This window comes from Nakaseomyces glabratus, chromosome J, assembly GCF_010111755.1.
Source record: "Nakaseomyces glabratus chromosome J, complete sequence".
Taxonomy (NCBI): Eukaryota; Fungi; Ascomycota; class Saccharomycetes; order Saccharomycetales; family Saccharomycetaceae; genus Nakaseomyces; species Nakaseomyces glabratus.
In genome coordinates this window covers 703,428-721,480 of record NC_088960.1, presented here as the reverse complement: position 1 = coordinate 721,480, position 18,053 = coordinate 703,428, and the positions used below count along the sequence as shown (strand labels likewise).

Genomic DNA, 18,053 nt, shown 5'->3' with positions numbered 1-18,053 from the left:
GGCGACGTATATATATATAATGAAATGGAATCTAGGTTATATTCATATTCTTCATATATACCCCATTTTCTTTGACTCTTGTGCTTGCTGGTTCCTTGGCTCTTAGAGAGATTTCAATAATCTCCGGGGGGGGAGCTTGTTTCAATCTTTGGCGTAAAAGAATTGTACCATTCCTCTAGTAATTCGGACACAATTGGTCTGTTTTAACAAGATTGTACAGTTCACGTACGGAAACCGTCATCAATTTTCTGATCTCTAGACCTACAAGAAGTTTCAAGATTTTGTAAGTACCAATTTCAGTCAGGAATTTGTTGTTGGTTTCTTTCATAAAGTTGAAATCTCTCAGTAATGGAATGGAGCTAAAACAATCCAAATTTCCAGGTCACTACTTAACTGTTTGCCCTCTCTCTCTTCATGTCCATATTCTTCCTCGCCTTTAAGCAAATTACCTTGTAAAGGACCATATCAAAAACTACAATACGTCTGAAGAATTTGCAATGACCAAAATGAAGAAGAAAATAGTAGTAAAGGGCAAACAAAAAAGAAAATAGATCGTCGAATAATACTTGTTAGTAATCCAATATCCTAGTTAGATTAAAACAGCACATTTGATATTTATTATATCAAAAATGGCTTAAAAATGAAGAGAATAATAAAATACGAACCTCTCGAACAAATCCAGGTCTGGATCCAGTTGCCTACCAATACCTTCCAACAGTAAAATGGCCACCACAACAGATACAAAGTCACCTTCCATTCTAACGTGGTGTGATCTGACCATTCTCAGCATTTGGTCAAGAAGATCTCCAATTGAGACATTCCCCAATGTAAAAGTCCTTTGCTTGACTTTATCTACTAATTTTTCCACTTTTAGTGCAAATAGATCTTTATCTATTGCAGTCTCGGGTGTACGAGACCTCTCAATCATTAATTCACCTGCCCTGTAGCCATCAAATTGTGCTAATGCATTAAATAGAGCTATAAAATTAACACGGTTCCTATCATTCAATTCTGTCACCAGGCCGGTATCGATATAACATATTTGTGGTGTGTATGTTGTGAGTGCCGATTTCAGATATGGTATCAAATCAGAGTCTTTGTTCCTCCATTTTTCTCTTAATGTGTGCGAGATGTTATAAGATGATTCCTCAGATGAGATTATCTGAGTTCCGTATTTATTCGTCTTGACAAACCTAATCATGACATTGCCAGGATGTAAGTCTGCATGAACAAAATCATCACGGATTAACATCTGGAGGAAAGCTTCGACAAATGGGTCACTTACTCTCCTACAAAGATCATCATCTTTGATATGTCTCTTCACTTTTAAGAAATCCTCCATCGGGAAGCCATGTAAATATTCTTCAAATAAAACGTCCCTATTTGACAACTCTAGATACGGAGTTGCAAATTTAACTTGAGTTGCATCTTTAAAATTCTCATTAAACCTTTTGAGATTCAGGGCCTCTATACGTAGATCTAACTGTAGCTTCATTAATATTGAGAATTGTTCGACTTCATTAGGCAGAGAAAGCCACTCCATGGTTGGTATACCATCAATTACACAGGCAAAAAATTTCATAATTTTCAAATCTCTGTATATTTGATTTCTTACCCTAGGATGAATAATCTTTATCGCACACCATTTATTATTTTCTGGTGTTTTATTACTATATTTGTTGTAAAATGCATCATTTAATTTCCCTACATGGACTTGTGCAATTGCACCAACACCTAGTGGTTTTTCTCCGAAACTATCAAATATTTCATCGAAGTCATCTACTTCAAATGAAGAGGTTATCATTTTCTTACTGTATTCTATGGAATGGGGTCTCACCTTGCTGTGCAATTTACCTAGCTCGTAGCACAATGTCTCTGAGAATATATCTGTCCTGGAACCTGCCCATTGACCTAGCTTGATAAAACTTGGACCAGCCAGTTCTAAAGCAATTCTAATCAATTTACACCATATTATGGAACCTCTTGTATCTGTGATATCATCATTTAATTTGATCCTTCTTCCTAACCAACAAATTGGGTAAAGAGAAAAAACAGGTAGAAACAATCCCATAAGTTCTAAGAACCTACAAACTGTCAAGACAGGTTCAATTATATTATCATCTAGAACAACCCATAATTTTAGTATACTTCTAACAAGCAGCGACCTAGACTTTCTGATAACGTCTAGCTTACCACTTGCAGCAAGAGTTTCCCGCTCTTTCTCCGACGCAATATATAAACCCATTTCAAATGTATCTCCTGTCGGATCCGGTTCTAAAGTTTCATTTAGCAAATGCTCCCTACGATTATGATAAATCGATAATGATATAGCACCAGTAGCTATGCTCGCAGTTGTAAGAGGACTTATCAAGAACCGCCTCTGACGACCGACCACTCGTACTTTAGCCAGAGCAGTTGTAACTTTAGCTCGCGACTTAATTAAATTTAACAGCATGACTCAGACATATGTGCCTTTCTCAATTAATACCTGTTGAAATTAGCAAAATAGAGGTATGTTACAATTAACCCTTGGTTATCATAAACTGCCTAATGAAAAGGTAATCAAGGGTCAAGTAAACCGGAAACTACGGTCTTTTAAAATTATGGTTTAACTTTTAGATTATTTACCATTTTTGTTGGAAGTGTGCCTATTCGATTCCCTTTATGTTGGTAATTTGTGGGCCCTTCACGTCAGTAATTATCTTTTTGAAGCGAGACGTGTGAAGTTCCAACCCAAGGGCCCATAAGCAAGGAATGTCACCACACCAAACTACCTGGGGAACAAGTCAATTCCCCTTCGAACACAAGTGTATATCGAAAACCGTGGTTGTATGCACTAATACATTACCAGGCTTGGTTTAACGTGGACGGTTATCAATTGTAGAAATTGTTGGCACTTCAATTTCAATCTGGCATAAACTGCATTCGTGGTCGTGGTTTAAGAACTACCGTACCTTGTTGAGGAGAAAGTGAGAATAATACTGGATACAACCTGTATTATTGTCTTGTATTATTTGTGAGGTTATTTGGGGTTGTGTTCTTTGATATTGTTCCTTTTTTTTGGTGAAGAAGTCAAGAGAATTACATATTCCAGAATAGCATTTGAAAAATAAACAGTTACTGATTGATTTTAGAGCAGAGATTATATTATAACTATACTACCAGCTGGATCTTTTAGTATTGATTATAATTTGTGGACATAATAAGGGACAAATTGGTTAAATAGTTTAGTCTAAAGTAAATTGAAAATCATTGCACAACATTAACCACACCAAAAATTAGGAAAGAAAATGGCAGGGAACTTTGGTGCTGGAAGTTCAGCATTACAACTTCTTGAGCAATACAATGATCAGAGATTAGAAAAGGATAAAAAGCTCGAGCATATAGAACGTAACAAGCCTACAGAGCAAAAAAATTACCTAGATCCAGATAAAAGAGCAAGTTGGCGTCGTGGTAGTCTAGACGGCGGCAATAATGATTGGAAGAGTTTGTATGACGATATGTTTCAAGATAACTTACGTATGAACAAACAGCTACAAGACAAAGATAAGGAAATTGCGCTTTTAGAAAAAGTTGTGGTATATTTGAGGGACAACATTGGTGTTGTCAATGCAAAGTATAATGTCAATAAGAATAGTACTTTGGAAGATCTCAAGAAGGTGGTTACAGAGATAGACAATGCAAAACATGAGCATCAATTTGCACTACCACCTAGATCTACAGAAAGGACGAACAATCAAAGGACAACAGATCCACTTGATGACTTCGAAAATGAAATGAAATTGAAGAAAGTCTCAGAAAACACACCTAGACCTACCCCCAGTGCTACAGGATCATTTCAAAGTAATTCCACAAAAACTCAGTCATCTGAGGAACCAACTTTACCTTCTAGTTATGCAAATAAACTAAACATAAGCCCTATCCGTATTACTGAGGCACCTCAAAATTTCACTAGCCCAGCCACATCCGTTACATACACAACTTCAAGAATAACAATTTCGTCACCCAGATCAGTAAGGCATGAGCCAAAACAAGATACAACTGCACAAGTACCGGAGTCACCTTCAAGGAGAATAGTAAGTCAAACCATAAGAAAGCAGCAAAATGGTCCTCTGGAATCGTGTAGCAATAGTCAGTCGGGGAGAAATACACCAACTAAGCATCTAGAAAAGGATCAAAGTGTTGATCGTAGTTTTGCTCCAATGAGTCCACCCAGAACAGACTTTCAAAAACCAAAGGGACAAGACTTTTCACCTAGCTCTAAAGAAAAAATTGACAACTTTGCTGAGCTATTGGAGGCATCGTTTGGTGAAGAGGAAGTTAGTAAACACGACACCCAAAATGGCCATCAGGATTTGAAGAAGTCCAATGCTATAAAATCTCAAGGTTTGCCTAATGTTACAATTAATGCAAGTATCACATCTACACCAGTTTCTGCTCAACAACTAGGATCTCCCATTATTGTAAACAAGAAGAAAGATGTTTTGGTAAATCATGACAGCCAGATGTCGACTCCAGGTACATCATCGATTGTATCAAGTATTGTACCTGGTTCATTGCCTAATGAAACTCCGTTAGGTCGTGCTGACAATTTAAGGCATGAAAGAGAATATCTCCCATCTAATGAACAAAGACAAGAAACACCATCCCACATTAGTCCACAGAAACCCCCGGCAAATTCACAACAGGGTTTACGAGTTGATTTAACTTCAGTAAATAGAGATAACAGCCTCAGAAGTAACCCTTCGCTAAAGCCTGTTACTTCAGATATACCATTGTTTGTTCAACCAGAGGACTTGGGCACAATCCAGATACAGATACTAAGTACCCTGTACAAAGATCCAGAAATTAATTTTCAAGGAGAAGAGAATTCAGTGTTATTCAGTGTCATCGATCGTAGTTCCAGCCAAGAGATGTTTAAATTCAGCAAGTCTTTAAAAAAATTAAGAGAGTTAGATGTGTATCTGAAATCTCATATACCGTCTGTATCCATTCCAGATTTGCCGTCCGAACAACTGTACAAATCACTGTTACCTGTTAGGGTAGATCAGAGAAGAGAAATGCTAAATGGATATTTTTCAAGTTTAGTGAGTATTCCGAATTTTCCCGTAAATGTTGGTTTGAAAATTGCTGAATTTATTAGCACGGATACGGTAATGACACCTCTGACTTTAGGAGACACATTATATGAAGGAAGGCTACTGATGAGAAAACCAAAGGCTCTCGGTGGTGGCAATACTTGGAAGTTAAGGTATGGTGCGCTCAATTCCAAAACTCTTCAGTTGTTAGAGAATGATCAGATAATGGAACAAGTAAAAGTAAGGCAAGTGTCTTTAGAAATATTGCCGAATCTACCTGATGACAAATTCGGCACAAAGAATGGCTTTCTTTTAACTGAGCATAAAAAATCAGGTTTGTCGGGATCAAACAAATATTATTTATGTACTGAAACTGCAAAAGAGAGGGAAGGATGGATATCAGCATTGCACGGTTTACTGGATCCTAATTCTAGTAACTTGGCACCCTCAACTTCAAGTATTCGTAGTGGAAGTAATCATACTGATAACATTTCTTTCGGTAGACCCGATTCTTCTAAACCTGATCCGCATTACGTGACAGATTTAAGCAACCATCGTAACAGCTATAATATTGAAACAGCTAGCAACTATAGTGGGATATCTTCTCCGTCTGGTATTTCTGAACAGAATGAGGGTGCTGATGATGAAAGAGAATCAAGGCGTATGAAAATGAGAAGTATATTCCCATTCAAGAAGATAGCTGGAGGAGTTTTCCCCCATGATGAGGATAGAGACACTGAGAATGATAGTTTGAACAAAAGTGTGGAAACATTTGTCACATCAAATAATGATAACTACTCCCAAAGATTGGTGGAATCGACACCTTTACCTGTGTCTTTGAATACAGTTTTTGGTGCTCCATTGCAGAAATCTATGCAGCTGAGCTCGAAGACATATCAACGTCAATATCATTTACCAAGTATAGTGTACAGATGTTTGGAGTATCTTTACAAAAATCATGGTATTCAAGAAGAAGGTATATTCCGTTTAAGTGGGTCATCAACCTTGATAAAGCAGCTACAGGAAAAGTTTGACCGTGAGTATGATGTTGATCTATCAAATTTTAATAACAAACTCGAGGGTGCTGGCAATGAAGATGACAGTAATGGTGGGCAATTCATTAGTGTAAACACTGTTTCAGGTTTATTGAAATTGTATCTGAGACAGCTTCCGCATCTGATTTGTGGTGATGATGAGTATGGCTATTTTAAAGGTGTTGTTGATATGAACCATGACAACCCTGCCAAGATAGCTCTAGGTTTTCGTGATATTATTGCAAGTGGCAAGATTCCTCACCAAAATTTATCTTTAATGTACGCTCTCTTTGAATTGCTACTACGAATCAATGAAAATAGTCGCTATAATAAAATGAATTTGAGAAATCTATGTATTGTTTTCTCGCCAACCCTTAATATTCCAATAGGTGTCCTACAACCATTTATTGTGGATTTTGCATGCATATTTAAAGGAGCAGATCCAATCCCAGACTCTTCGAGAGAGCAAATTGATATTCATATACCGAATGTGTGATTACTAGTTAAGAACTTTATAAATACTACTTTCTGATTTATGGCATATTATCTCATGTTCGTCTACATAATATGGCGAATGACTATAACAGCCAGTTTGTACTATATTTTAATACAATGCAATTGCTTGGGAATTTGCCACTATATTTTCCATTTTATTTGATTGAATGCAATAATGGCTTTCAGGTGAATGATTATAATATTTGATGAAGTATATATATATTTTTTATTTTATTAAGTTTAGTAGTACAGGAAGTACATAAATGCAGATATGTGAAGTTTTAATCAGTTTTTATGATCCAGCACAAATACGTTATTATACCTATGATCGAAGTGTAAAGTATTTCTTGAACTTACCTATAAATTTACCATTTTCTTCCACTTCTTGTATTGTGCTTTCTTGCAACTGAAACATGAGATATCATGGAGATATCACTATCATCGTATGTGGGGGGTGAATTTGATTGAGGTTGCTGGCTGTTTTTGAACCGTTGGGTTTTGGAGGAGGGTATTTTATACATCCCATTGCTCTGAAGATGACGTTGCTGCTTGTTTTCATCCTTTTTGATAAATAATTCTTGGGGCTCATTTTCGTCAATTTGTTCTAACTCTAAAGTTTCCAAGTGTCTTGAAATATCATCAATTGTTATATCTTCAACGGTACGATTAAAGGTTTTATTCAGTTCTTCATCATAGACATAGTCTTCATCTTCTCCTTCATCTTCACTTGATAGTTCCTGCTGTATGAATGGAACATCCTTTTTAGTATCATCATTCCGAGACTTTCTGGTGTTCGTAGAGGTTTTTGGAGGTTCTGTCAATTCTTTAGTTTTAGTAGGCTCTTCTTTAACATGTGTCTTTCTGAGTCTCTGTGCAATAGTAGAAGTTGGAACATCGCCAAGTCCAGGGTTGCTCTGAAGACCTTCTTTGAATAATATATCTTCAAATTCAGGGATCATTGCTCTCCCTAATCTAATAACCTCTTCGGCCCAAATTCTAATAACATCTCTAGCTTTCTTTGTTTTGTAAGGTTTCCAACTTGGTTTACAGCCACGGACAATTTCTTTAACAACTTGTTCAGAACCCCATTCATTAATCCAATCTTGGTTTTGCAAACCAATTAAGTGAGAGAAAACACCGGATGTAATAGCTTTGTCTGAATAACCGCCTTCTAATAATGATAAGACTTTTCCTTGGCAATGCATTTGAGCTAACTTTAGTGCATCCTTAGTGAACATGGTATAAAAACTTGTTGGTACGTTAACTGAATGTCTTTGCATAGATGTTTGTTCAAACTCAGAAGCATCAAAACCGGCGCTAATTACAACTAGTCCTTTAAATGGCTTGCCTAGTTCGTTCATTTCATTTTTTGAGTTCTTGAAGAATTCATCGGCTTTTGCAAATAATGTTCTATATTTAGATTTGTAAATTTTTGCAAACTCTTCCTCTGTGGACCATCTGGATAAATGCACATTCCATATATTTAGATCATGGGAATTCATTATACAAGTCGAGGCATTCTTGATATTCTCCTTTGTTGCAAAGCCGGATTCTGTTGGGAAAGAATTGATATCATGCATTGAAAAATAGCCGACCTTTGGAAACTCGGCAAATTTCTTACCAAATTCATCGTAACCATCCTCTTCTGTGTGTTCATCAGGCTTGAAGCCCGCCCTCTTCCAGCACAAGTCCTGAGTACCATCACCATGATGCAGATCAAAATCTAGTATGACTGCGTGAGTAACGCCGTATTTGTCTGCGGCATATTCAATACCGATATGGGCATTATTCAAAAGACAGAATCCAGATGGTGTTGCGTAATGGCAATGGTGTCCTGGGGGTCGTATGGCAACGAAAACCCTGTTACTGATATGCTCTAGGGAAGGACCTGAAAATATGGAATCCACACCGGTCTCAACTGCGCCAATTGTACCTTGCAAGGCCTCGATAGTGCGGGAGGTTAAATAAATATCGCCTGCATTCCAGTTGTCAGGGACTTCTACCTCACCGCGAGCCAATTTACTATCAGATTGTTTACATAGTTGTAGTAGTGTGCGCGGCCACTCTGACCCATGAACCTTGAGTACATGTGGAGACAGCAGCGAGCTTTGTCTTCTATGGGAAGACTTCAGCGTGAACAGCGCAGGGTACATGGTGATGGCGGCGGCAACACCCATCGCCGCAGCCAGCAGACGCTCAGGCCGCTCAACGATGGTTTTCTTGTATGACTTCGCTACCCAGTCCCTGCTAAATTCATGAGACAACGAGTACGGCGAAAGCACAATCACTGCTTTGGCACTCTCCGGTATCTGGGCTGCAGCCCTGGCTGCAGAAATAACATTGGGGTTGTTCTGAACAAACAGTTGGAACTGCTGGAAGAACTTACTCAGCGGATCATCCATGGTTTAGTATATGTCTTGGTATGACTATTTTTGGCGATTCTTTAGCGTTATCTAGTGCCTATCCTCACTCCCGCCCAGGTTCGTTCCAAGTTTACTTATGAATCTGATAGCTGAAATAACTTTCAAGAACAAGCAACCCGCTGAACAGCCCAAATAAAGTCCTTGTATTATTTATTAGCCATTTAGGACAAGTAAACAAAAGGATCAGCCCTGGTGCTTGCTTCGATGATTTTTTTTTTTCACAAGTGAATGGGAAGTCCAGCAATTAGGGAATACAAAAACAAGGACACTTCTGCGTGTCACTTCCTTTATGTCCCGGGACAAATTCACAACAAAAAAACCGAAAATCAAACCCCTCCGCGTGTTTTCACTGCTAACAAGTTTGCAATTGCAAGTTTTTCTTGTACCTTAAATGCAAATTGGGATCCTGATTTTGAGGACAAATGGACAAAGATTGAGAATGAGAATGCCCTAGGGTTTAGGGTTTTTTTACTAGGGCTTTTTAGGGTTTTTAGGGTTTTTGCCCTTTTGTATGTGGTAGCAAGATATGATATATAATGGCTGTCTATGTGGTATAGTCTACGTATGGTCTACTGTATGGTCTACTGTATCGGTTTGTATTGTCTTTTTATTTCCTTTGAAGATATCTTATGAAGTGTTTGGGTCCACAGAATTGAGTACAAAATAAACAATTGGTTCAGTCTCTTGCTGTAGACTGGTTGTGGTTTAGTAATCTGATATTGGTGTATATTTTTCTGGTTGCAATAACCTGTATATATCTCTGTAACAGAAGGTACTGATACAGAGATATATGCAAGAGCATGCGTTTCTTTCAATTAGGCGGGGACACGTTGTATGCATTATGTTATCTGCTATGTAGGTTTAGAGCCGCGGGGCCCTATTTTTGATCGAGTGGATACGGTATTGTCTAGTTGCTTGTTTGTTAGTGGGACTATAAGCACCTCGTTTTGTAGTAATACATTTCACAACAACTTTCATTATACCGTGTCGATTATCAGGTCCAAGGCTCTCAGCTGAATAACACCGGCAGTTCCTTTTTATCGGTGTCATCGGAATTTTCGTATCTGGCTATTAGTGAAAATTTACGGTAATAAGAGCTCTTCTCATCAAATTTCAATTGTTGGGATATATATTCTCGAGGTCAAAAAAGAAAATTAAATATCTGTATATTGCTATCCAGTTGCTATCGATACAGATATAACCACATTATCTTTTTATTTTCGAGAGTATTTTTTTAAAACCTTTTTGACTAGTAGTCATTGTTATTTTCAACTTCCTTTCTATACTATTTTGGGTATTTAAACGAAAGGTCAAATACTCAAGGATATTTATTGTTGCAAACTCCCTTTTAGCATTTATAAAAATGTCAGAATACAGGAAGCTAGTGGAAGGTCTAGATGAGGCTGCTATCTTGGAGAATTTCCCAGAGATTATCCCATTGCAGAGCAGACCAAATACACACTCAAGCGAAGACGCCAGTCGTGGCAAGGATGATGTGTTTGCAGGACATGATCAAGAGCAGATACGATTGATGAATGAGAACTGTATCGTCTTAGACTGGGAAGATAACGCCATCGGTGCCGGAACCAAAAAAGTGTGCCACCTAATGGACAACATCAACCGTGGTCTTCTGCATAGAGCCTTCTCTGTGTTTATATTCAACACTGAGGGTAAACTATTGTTGCAACAAAGAGCTACCGAAAAGATTACATTCCCTGATCTATGGACCAACACTTGTTGTTCCCATCCACTTTGTGTTGATGACGAACTCGGTGAAAACGGCTCTTTGCCAGCTAAGGTTCTTGGTGCCAAGACTGCAGCAAGCAGAAAGTTGGAGCATGAGCTAGGTATCCCAGAAGCGGAGACTGCTACTAGAGGTAAGTTCCATTTCTTGAACAGAATTCACTATATGGCTCCTTCTAACGAGCCATGGGGTGAGCATGAAATTGATTACATTCTATTCTACAAGATCGATGAAGGTAAACAACTCACTGTACAACCAAACTTAAATGAAGTCAGGGATTTCCGTTGGGTTTCGGCCGATGAATTGAAGGCTATGTTTAACGACCCACAATACAAGTTCACTCCTTGGTTCAAAATTATCTGCGATAGTTATTTATTCCAATGGTGGGAGCAATTACAGGACTTGTCAAAGGTTGAAAACGATTCTCAAATACATAGAATGTTATGAACAGTAGGATGAATATATTCAGTTATCTGTATTTCTTAAAATTTTCTCAACAAATCCATTATCTCTAATTTATTCTCATCTAATCGTTATGGAAGCACAGTAATCATTAGTATATTTTGATATTTTTATCTAGATAGAACTATTAGAAGGTTTTCAAATATTTAATTAACGTGATACTTATAAAAATTACTTACATGAAATTTACTACTTGAATAGGAATCTAAATGTTAATTATGTATATGAAATGCACCTTTCCCATTGATCGTCTTTTTACATGAGTTGTGAATGTTATCTGCATATATTTATCTCTTAGGATTTATTGAACTCGAGAATTGCTTTCAGTGATTCAGCCACATCACTCTTTCTTTCCCCCGTTGAATACCTGTTACCATAAAGAGGTTTTGGGTAATGATTGCGGCGTAGTCGTTTCTGTTCGGGCTTATTTAGCATCGTACCCTTAGCATCTAAAGTAATCTGGCCATTGTTAACGGACAAGTTCGATACTTCAAATGGATATATCTTGTCTCTATTGGAGACCCACTTTTGAGGTTGAGCAGATATCACAGAAGAAGCTGCATTTGCGACAAATCCTCCAATAGCTGCGATCTTGTTATCATTGGTGGGAGCAACAAATCTACCTGGTACAATGTGCTTCTGAATGACACCATTAGGTGAATTCCTTAATCTACCTTTCAATGCATATGTTAGCCCACCGGTACCAATCATTGTATCTGGAGAATTTAGTTTTGAACTCGATCTATTGTTGTAGGATTGCAAAAATTCCTTACCATAAGTTAGCATGTTGTCAGGTTTCGTAAAGCTTTGATTCAAAATAGCTTCTGGGTACTTTGCAACTAGCCATTCCTTGAATTCTTGGCGGACATTTTTAATGAACAACTTTCTGGATTCGCTCAAAGAGCCATACTTCATAGACCCATGTTGTTGTTTCTCGAAGAAGAATTTAGTGAAAACTTCATTTAAGGATGAGAAATCGTAATGCTCCTTATTAAATAGCGGATTTTTGGTGTTTGCATTGTAGCGGGGACTTAATCCAAACTCCTGGACACGTATTCTATTCCAATTAGCACCTCCTCTAGGCTCAAAATCGGTGAGACGTTCCAAAGTATCGAGCTCCTTATACATCAAATACTGTGTCTTGACCTTAGATGGAATCGCGGACTTCAACCCCCATTCATGGAACTTCAATAGTGCAGGTTTAGTCTCTATAACCTGGTGGGTAGGAGCTATTTTCAATCCTGTACTTAACGGCTTGGAAGACTTATAGACCTGGGCAAGCCGCGACGCACGCAGCATATTTGACAGCGACATTCTACTTGTTTTGTCGAATTTTTTTTTTTGTGATCCCCTCCGATAGATAGTATCAAGCAATGGCTCCCAACTGGTATATGGCGAAATACTTTACTTGAGTTATAGCTCAATCGAAATGTAAAGCTAAAAGCAGGATCCTGCACTTCACGAGCAAAAAATCCTTTCTTTCACATTCACCAGTATCGTAACTTCGCATAACGATCGTTCGTTGGCATCGAACAAAAATAAGGGAGAGTTTCAACATTCCACTAGTATAAATAGTCAAAATAGATCTTAGATTACGTCAGAAGTATACTTCTTATCTCTGTTTTGACACTTTAATGAGCCTAACAGTTGTTTAGGTGCTTACTTCAATACAAGTATACTGAAGTGAGAATTGTTTTCGTGAGTTTAGTTTTTGAACAGAAGAAATAGATGAGTGATGGGTCAGGTAGATACGTGCCCCCACATATTAGACGGGGAGGTGGTAATTCGCATGAAAGTGCTGCTGCAGATGGTTTAAGCGGCTCTAGGTATAGTGGCAACGGATTTTTCTCCAGTCCCAATAGAGGTAATCATAAGTCTTCAGGCGGGTTTTTTGGATCTAGGCCGTTCAACGATAGAAGGACTGGTCAAGGAAGTAGGGCAAGTGGCTCTGGTGGGTTCGGTGGCTCTGGTGGTAGATACGGATGGGTAAACGGTAAACATGTACCATACCCGAAAAATCCAAGGTTAGAGATGGAGTTGTTTGGTAATGCAACGGATCACGTAACTTCTGGTATAAACTTTGATAACTACGATGATATACCCGTAGAGGCCAGTGGTGACAATGTTCCTGAAGCAATAACAGAGTTCAAGTCACCACCACTAGATGAACTATTGCTTGAAAATGTCGAACTGGCCAATTTCTCAAAGCCTACTCCGGTACAGAAATACTCGATCCCAATTGTCACCAAGAACAGAGATCTAATGGCTTGTGCACAAACTGGATCTGGTAAGACAGGTGGGTTTCTGTTCCCAGTTTTGTCAGAGTTGTTTTTAAATGGGCCAGCGCCGCTCCCAGAGCACACTAGACACTCTTATATGAGGAAATGCTATCCCAGCGCGCTTGTGCTTGCACCAACAAGAGAACTGGCAATACAAATATTTGACGAGGCCAAGAAATATACTTATAGATCGTGGGTAAAGCCCTACGTAGTATACGGTGGAGCTCCAATCGGTCAACAGATGAGAGACATGGACCGCGGGTGTAACCTACTGGTAGCCACACCCGGTAGGTTGAATGACTTGTTGGAAAGAGGTAAAATTTCTCTTGTTAATGTTAAGTATCTAGTACTCGATGAAGCTGATAGGATGTTAGATATGGGGTTTGAGCCTCAAATTAGGCATATTGTAGAGGATTGCGATATGCCTAGTGTTAATGACAGACAGACGTTAATGTTCTCTGCTACATTTCCGAGAGAAATACAGCACCTTGCTAGAGATTTTTTGAAAGACTACATATTTCTATCAGTCGGTAGGGTTGGCTCTACCTCGGAAAACATTCAACAGAAGGTGCTATTTGTTGAAGATTACGATAAGAATTCTGCACTTCTGGATATATTAATTAATGAAATTGATGGATTGACTCTGGTTTTTGTGGAAACAAAAAGAATGGCAGATCAATTGACGGATTTTCTGATAGTTCAGAATTTTAAAGCAACAGCAATTCACGGTGACAGAACACAAGCTGAGCGTGAAAGAGCCCTACATGCATTTAGAAACGGTATAGCTAATATACTTGTTGCAACTGCAGTGGCAGCTAGAGGCTTGGATATACCAAATGTTACTAATGTGATAAATTATGACTTACCAACGGATATTGATGACTATGTTCACAGAATTGGTAGAACTGGACGTGCTGGTAACGTCGGTGTCGCTACATCCTTTTTCAACTCAAATAGCATGAATATTGCCAAGGAACTTATGGATTTGTTGACAGAAGCCAATCAGGAGGTCCCTCAGTTTTTGGTCAATATGGTTCAAGATAGCATGAGATTTGGTAGAGGTGGACGTAATTCTAGAACTGGAAGTAATAGAGGAAGAGGCTCCAATACAAGAGATTATAGACACTCTAATAAAGATGACTGGGGTAGTCTAGGGTCGTCAAGAAGGGGTTTTAGAAGTAATGACAATCGTGGTTTTGGTAATAACTGGGGATCGTCTTCTGGTGATGGTTTTACTAACAAAGCTGCAAACTCGTGGTGGTAATAGCTAAGTTTTATGTTGTAACAGTTATATAGTATGTACACTTTTGCTGAAATGAAAGAAGTTTGATGAACACTACGCTGTGTATTTGATCTTAGTAATCCCTTTTATAATTTTTATGTTTTGTTCATGATTGTTAGTAAAGATTAACGACTGTACTGGTTCTTTAACTAATATCCAAAATAAAGTCTATCTAATATTAGAAACCATTATATGCTACATCATTGGAGTGAGAGTTTACTAGAGCAAAAAACCAATAGCCATTTGGCGTCAGTTAATAAGAATTTCATAGCAGTGGTCCATTCGAGATTGGGTTCTGCACCGTACAGTTTGACAGATATTCCATTTATTCTATCTCCATCTATCATATAAGGTAGCTCACTTTCTGTAAATAACCTATCAGCTCTTAAATTAGCATTTCGATTGGCTCCTCCATTCAACATGGAATCATTGCTTCTAGTTCTCTCATCTTGAATATTTATATCAGTATCGCTAGACACAACCGTAGAAAATGATAGTGATATCTGTTTTACTATGTCGAGTAAACTTTCCATTCCTTTATCAAAATCTGTCTCTCTTTTAAAGATTTTTTCCAGACTGAAATTTGACGAAAAATATAGTTCATATGTTTCCCAATCCTCTTTATCTGCTAAAAATTTTGAAACCTTCGAAGTAGAACCTATAGGCTGCAGTCTATAACCTGAAATCTTTATATTTAACGATGAACTTATTGTCATTAGGAGAAGAACAAGTTGTCCTAGTGCTGCATTAATTTCACTATACGATACTTTATGGTCCTCATAACTGCCCAATTTTAATCCACAGATTGTCGCAAACGGACCTTGATGGGATATTCGAAAACTTTCATTGTATATGTTCGTTTTCCTTAGTTGATCCAACTTATTTAATTCCGTCTCATATTGATACTGTAGGGATGATATATCATTCAACAGTTTCATTTTATCCCATTGCTTTGCATTGTCAATTTTTCTAGTAGCCCTTTCGTTAGCCTTTTTCTCTGATATTTGCCGTGTAAGTTCAGCTATCTCAGCATCTAATTCCTCTTCAACTTGTTCTTTCTTTGTCAATTCCAATAATAGTCGCTCTCTCTCTTGATTTATCTTTTTTGTTTGATCAGTATACTCTTTTTGTCTAAGGGATAGTTGGCTTGAGTCTGATTCATCCAACTGTTGTTTCTCTATACGTTTCACAAATTGAAAGTAGAGGTCACGCTCTTTAACAGCCTTTTCATAGTCGGTTTTCAGCCTTTTCATCATTATATTGCAACATTCTTGACAGATAGGATAGTCTATGTTCGATTCAGACGTAGACATTATCTCGAACAGTTTGCTAAGCCTTTCGATCTGCGTTGATAATGTCTTAGCGGTGTCCTCAACGTCCAATTCCGACACCATAGAATCTTCATTGCTCTTCCGATCATCATTATCTCCTTCAAGACCCTTTTTAAGATCCTTCTCCGCGATGCTATCATCAATATCTCTCAGAAACAGAAAATCAGAACTCTGAAAGTCTTCTTTCAGTAACTGTTTCGCCTCTTTGCCGGTTTTAACTTTCTTCAACATGTCCTGACTTTCTTGACGTAAATTAAACTCTTCTACACCAGGTCGCCTATCCTCCCTGGGTAGCAGCAACTCACGTTGCGATTTGCTAAGATGCAGCATGGTGGGATCCACCTGCAAAGGCAAGTGACAATTCTGGCACTTGAAAACTTTCAAACTATCAAACTGCAAGTCATTCATTATCTTATGACTATCTCGTAACAATTATAACACAAAAATAAAACTTAGTTCACACTTTAATACACCTCAAACCAACTTTTCTATCAAATTAAAATCAATAACCCTAGTTCCTTGTACTTAATGAACAACCATACTCATCTACTAAACCAAAACTAAACACACATATAGCGCTTCTTCGTCATATACACATATAATCGCCCATCTTTTCTAGCAACGCATCGCTACATAGTATCGATGCAGATGTACAAACATAGTAGACTTCATTTACAAAAGTCATAATCCAAAAACAAGGAGATCACAATCTACGAAAAGTTTAGAGCCCACTTCTTCAAGTTGGCTAAAGTCGGGAAATCCTGGTTTCTCTAGCGACGATATCCGGTTTCGGCGGCTAAATTATCCAATTATACCCAGAGTGTTACAGTTTTGTGGTATTTTGCCTTTTTTTTTAAATTTAGACTTAATACTGGATTACCGTTGGTATATATTAACTGAAGGCCAGGTTTTTCCTTGTGTTAATTCTCCAAGGCATTGCTCATTAATAATCAGTGAATAACTAACTGAATAAGTAAACAGATTCGTTAGATCCAGCTTATTTGGCATTTGTTTTCTGGGTATTGTAGTGTATTATGGAGGATACATTTATTGGCGATGACACTACACTGTTAGAATCAGCATCCCAGCCTGGAGAAAAACCTTCGGTTAAAACAGTTAACAATGGCAAGGTCTTAAAACCAAGGAATGAAAACATAAAGAGACACAGGCTAATTTTAAGTGAGTACAGAAGGAAAATTCGCGATGAAGAGAAAGATATCCGAGAACTAAAACAGGCTATTAAAATAATAGAAGAAAAGAAGCTTGAACATTTGATGTCGCTAATAGAGAAATGGCGTGAAGTGTCCCAGAAGACTTTATCATATATGCAATATTCAACAGTACTAAAGATCGATAAAATGGGTGGATTCAAAAAATACATGGAAAGGGAACTGGAGAATAAATTACTAGAGATCGAAGATGAATATACCAGATTTGAAGAGGAGATGGGAAGTTTTCTTGAATCAGATGAATTTGAAAGACTGAGTGAAGAGCAACAAGAAGAATATAAGGATCAAATAAATTCTAGAAGATATGATTTGGAAAAATTAAAATTACAAAAAGCAAAAGAAATTGAAAAGGAATATGAAAATGTAGACGACGTTTTCACTCTTCAAGAATTGACGAAGTTGCTGAAAATTGACTATAAACTAATATTTCCTCATTGATAAAAATGATTGTTTAGATATATGGCTGACATTTATGAAACTCGATCCATAGCATAGTGAACATCTTTCTATTAGCATCTAGTTTTTATACTGAAAAAACCGAATCGCTCGGTAACATCTTTGAAAATTTAGTGCACCGGCTATGTGAACCCTGAAAAAAAAAAAATAAAAAGATCAAGATCAATATTATAATACATAGCATAAAAGTTTATTTCACCACTTGTCAAATAAGATAATATTACTAACTAGAACATTGCT

At 37.6% G+C, this 18,053-nt stretch overlaps 8 protein-coding genes across 8 annotated transcripts; 4 read left to right on the top strand and 4 right to left on the bottom strand.

Moving 5' to 3' along the window:
- Nucleotides 1-175: 175 nt before the first annotated feature.
- CQD1 (Cqd1p) lies at nt 176-2,455 on the bottom strand (the record flags this gene model as incomplete). Its single annotated transcript, XM_448011.2, has 2 exons — nt 176-359; nt 666-2,455. 2 exons carry the CDS (start codon nt 2,453-2,455, stop codon nt 176-178), a joined length of 1,974 nt encoding a protein of 657 aa, XP_448011.2.
- Nucleotides 2,456-3,290: 835 nt separating this feature from the next.
- BEM3 (GTPase-activating protein BEM3) lies at nt 3,291-6,608 on the top strand (the record flags this gene model as incomplete). The annotated part of the gene is made up of 1 exon (XM_448010.1): nt 3,291-6,608. The coding sequence occupies one exon, from the start codon at nt 3,291-3,293 to the stop codon at nt 6,606-6,608; it is 3,318 nt and encodes a 1,105-aa protein (XP_448010.1).
- Nucleotides 6,609-6,972: 364 nt separating this feature from the next.
- Nucleotides 6,973-9,009, bottom strand: HOS3 (histone deacetylase; the record flags this gene model as incomplete). The annotated part of the gene is made up of 1 exon (XM_448009.1): nt 6,973-9,009. One exon carries the CDS (start codon nt 9,007-9,009, stop codon nt 6,973-6,975), a length of 2,037 nt encoding a protein of 678 aa, XP_448009.1.
- A 1,384-nt stretch (nt 9,010-10,393) lies between these two features.
- Nucleotides 10,394-11,221, top strand: IDI1 (isopentenyl-diphosphate delta-isomerase IDI1; the record flags this gene model as incomplete). Its single annotated transcript, XM_448008.1, has 1 exon — nt 10,394-11,221. The coding sequence occupies one exon, from the start codon at nt 10,394-10,396 to the stop codon at nt 11,219-11,221; it is 828 nt and encodes a 275-aa protein (XP_448008.1).
- A 309-nt stretch (nt 11,222-11,530) lies between these two features.
- Nucleotides 11,531-12,550, bottom strand: MRP51 (mitochondrial 37S ribosomal protein bS1m; the record flags this gene model as incomplete). Its single annotated transcript, XM_448007.1, has 1 exon — nt 11,531-12,550. One exon carries the CDS (start codon nt 12,548-12,550, stop codon nt 11,531-11,533), a length of 1,020 nt encoding a protein of 339 aa, XP_448007.1.
- A 414-nt stretch (nt 12,551-12,964) lies between these two features.
- On the top strand, nt 12,965-14,779 carry DBP1 (putative DEAD-box ATP-dependent RNA helicase DBP1; the record flags this gene model as incomplete). The annotated part of the gene is made up of 1 exon (XM_448006.1): nt 12,965-14,779. The coding sequence occupies one exon, from the start codon at nt 12,965-12,967 to the stop codon at nt 14,777-14,779; it is 1,815 nt and encodes a 604-aa protein (XP_448006.1).
- Nucleotides 14,780-14,997: 218 nt separating this feature from the next.
- On the bottom strand, nt 14,998-16,536 carry VPS30 (beclin 1; the record flags this gene model as incomplete). The annotated part of the gene is made up of 1 exon (XM_448005.1): nt 14,998-16,536. The coding sequence occupies one exon, from the start codon at nt 16,534-16,536 to the stop codon at nt 14,998-15,000; it is 1,539 nt and encodes a 512-aa protein (XP_448005.1).
- A 626-nt stretch (nt 16,537-17,162) lies between these two features.
- MEI5 (Mei5p) lies at nt 17,163-17,795 on the top strand (the record flags this gene model as incomplete). Its single annotated transcript, XM_448004.1, has 1 exon — nt 17,163-17,795. The coding sequence occupies one exon, from the start codon at nt 17,163-17,165 to the stop codon at nt 17,793-17,795; it is 633 nt and encodes a 210-aa protein (XP_448004.1).
- Nucleotides 17,796-18,053: the final 258 nt, after the last annotated feature.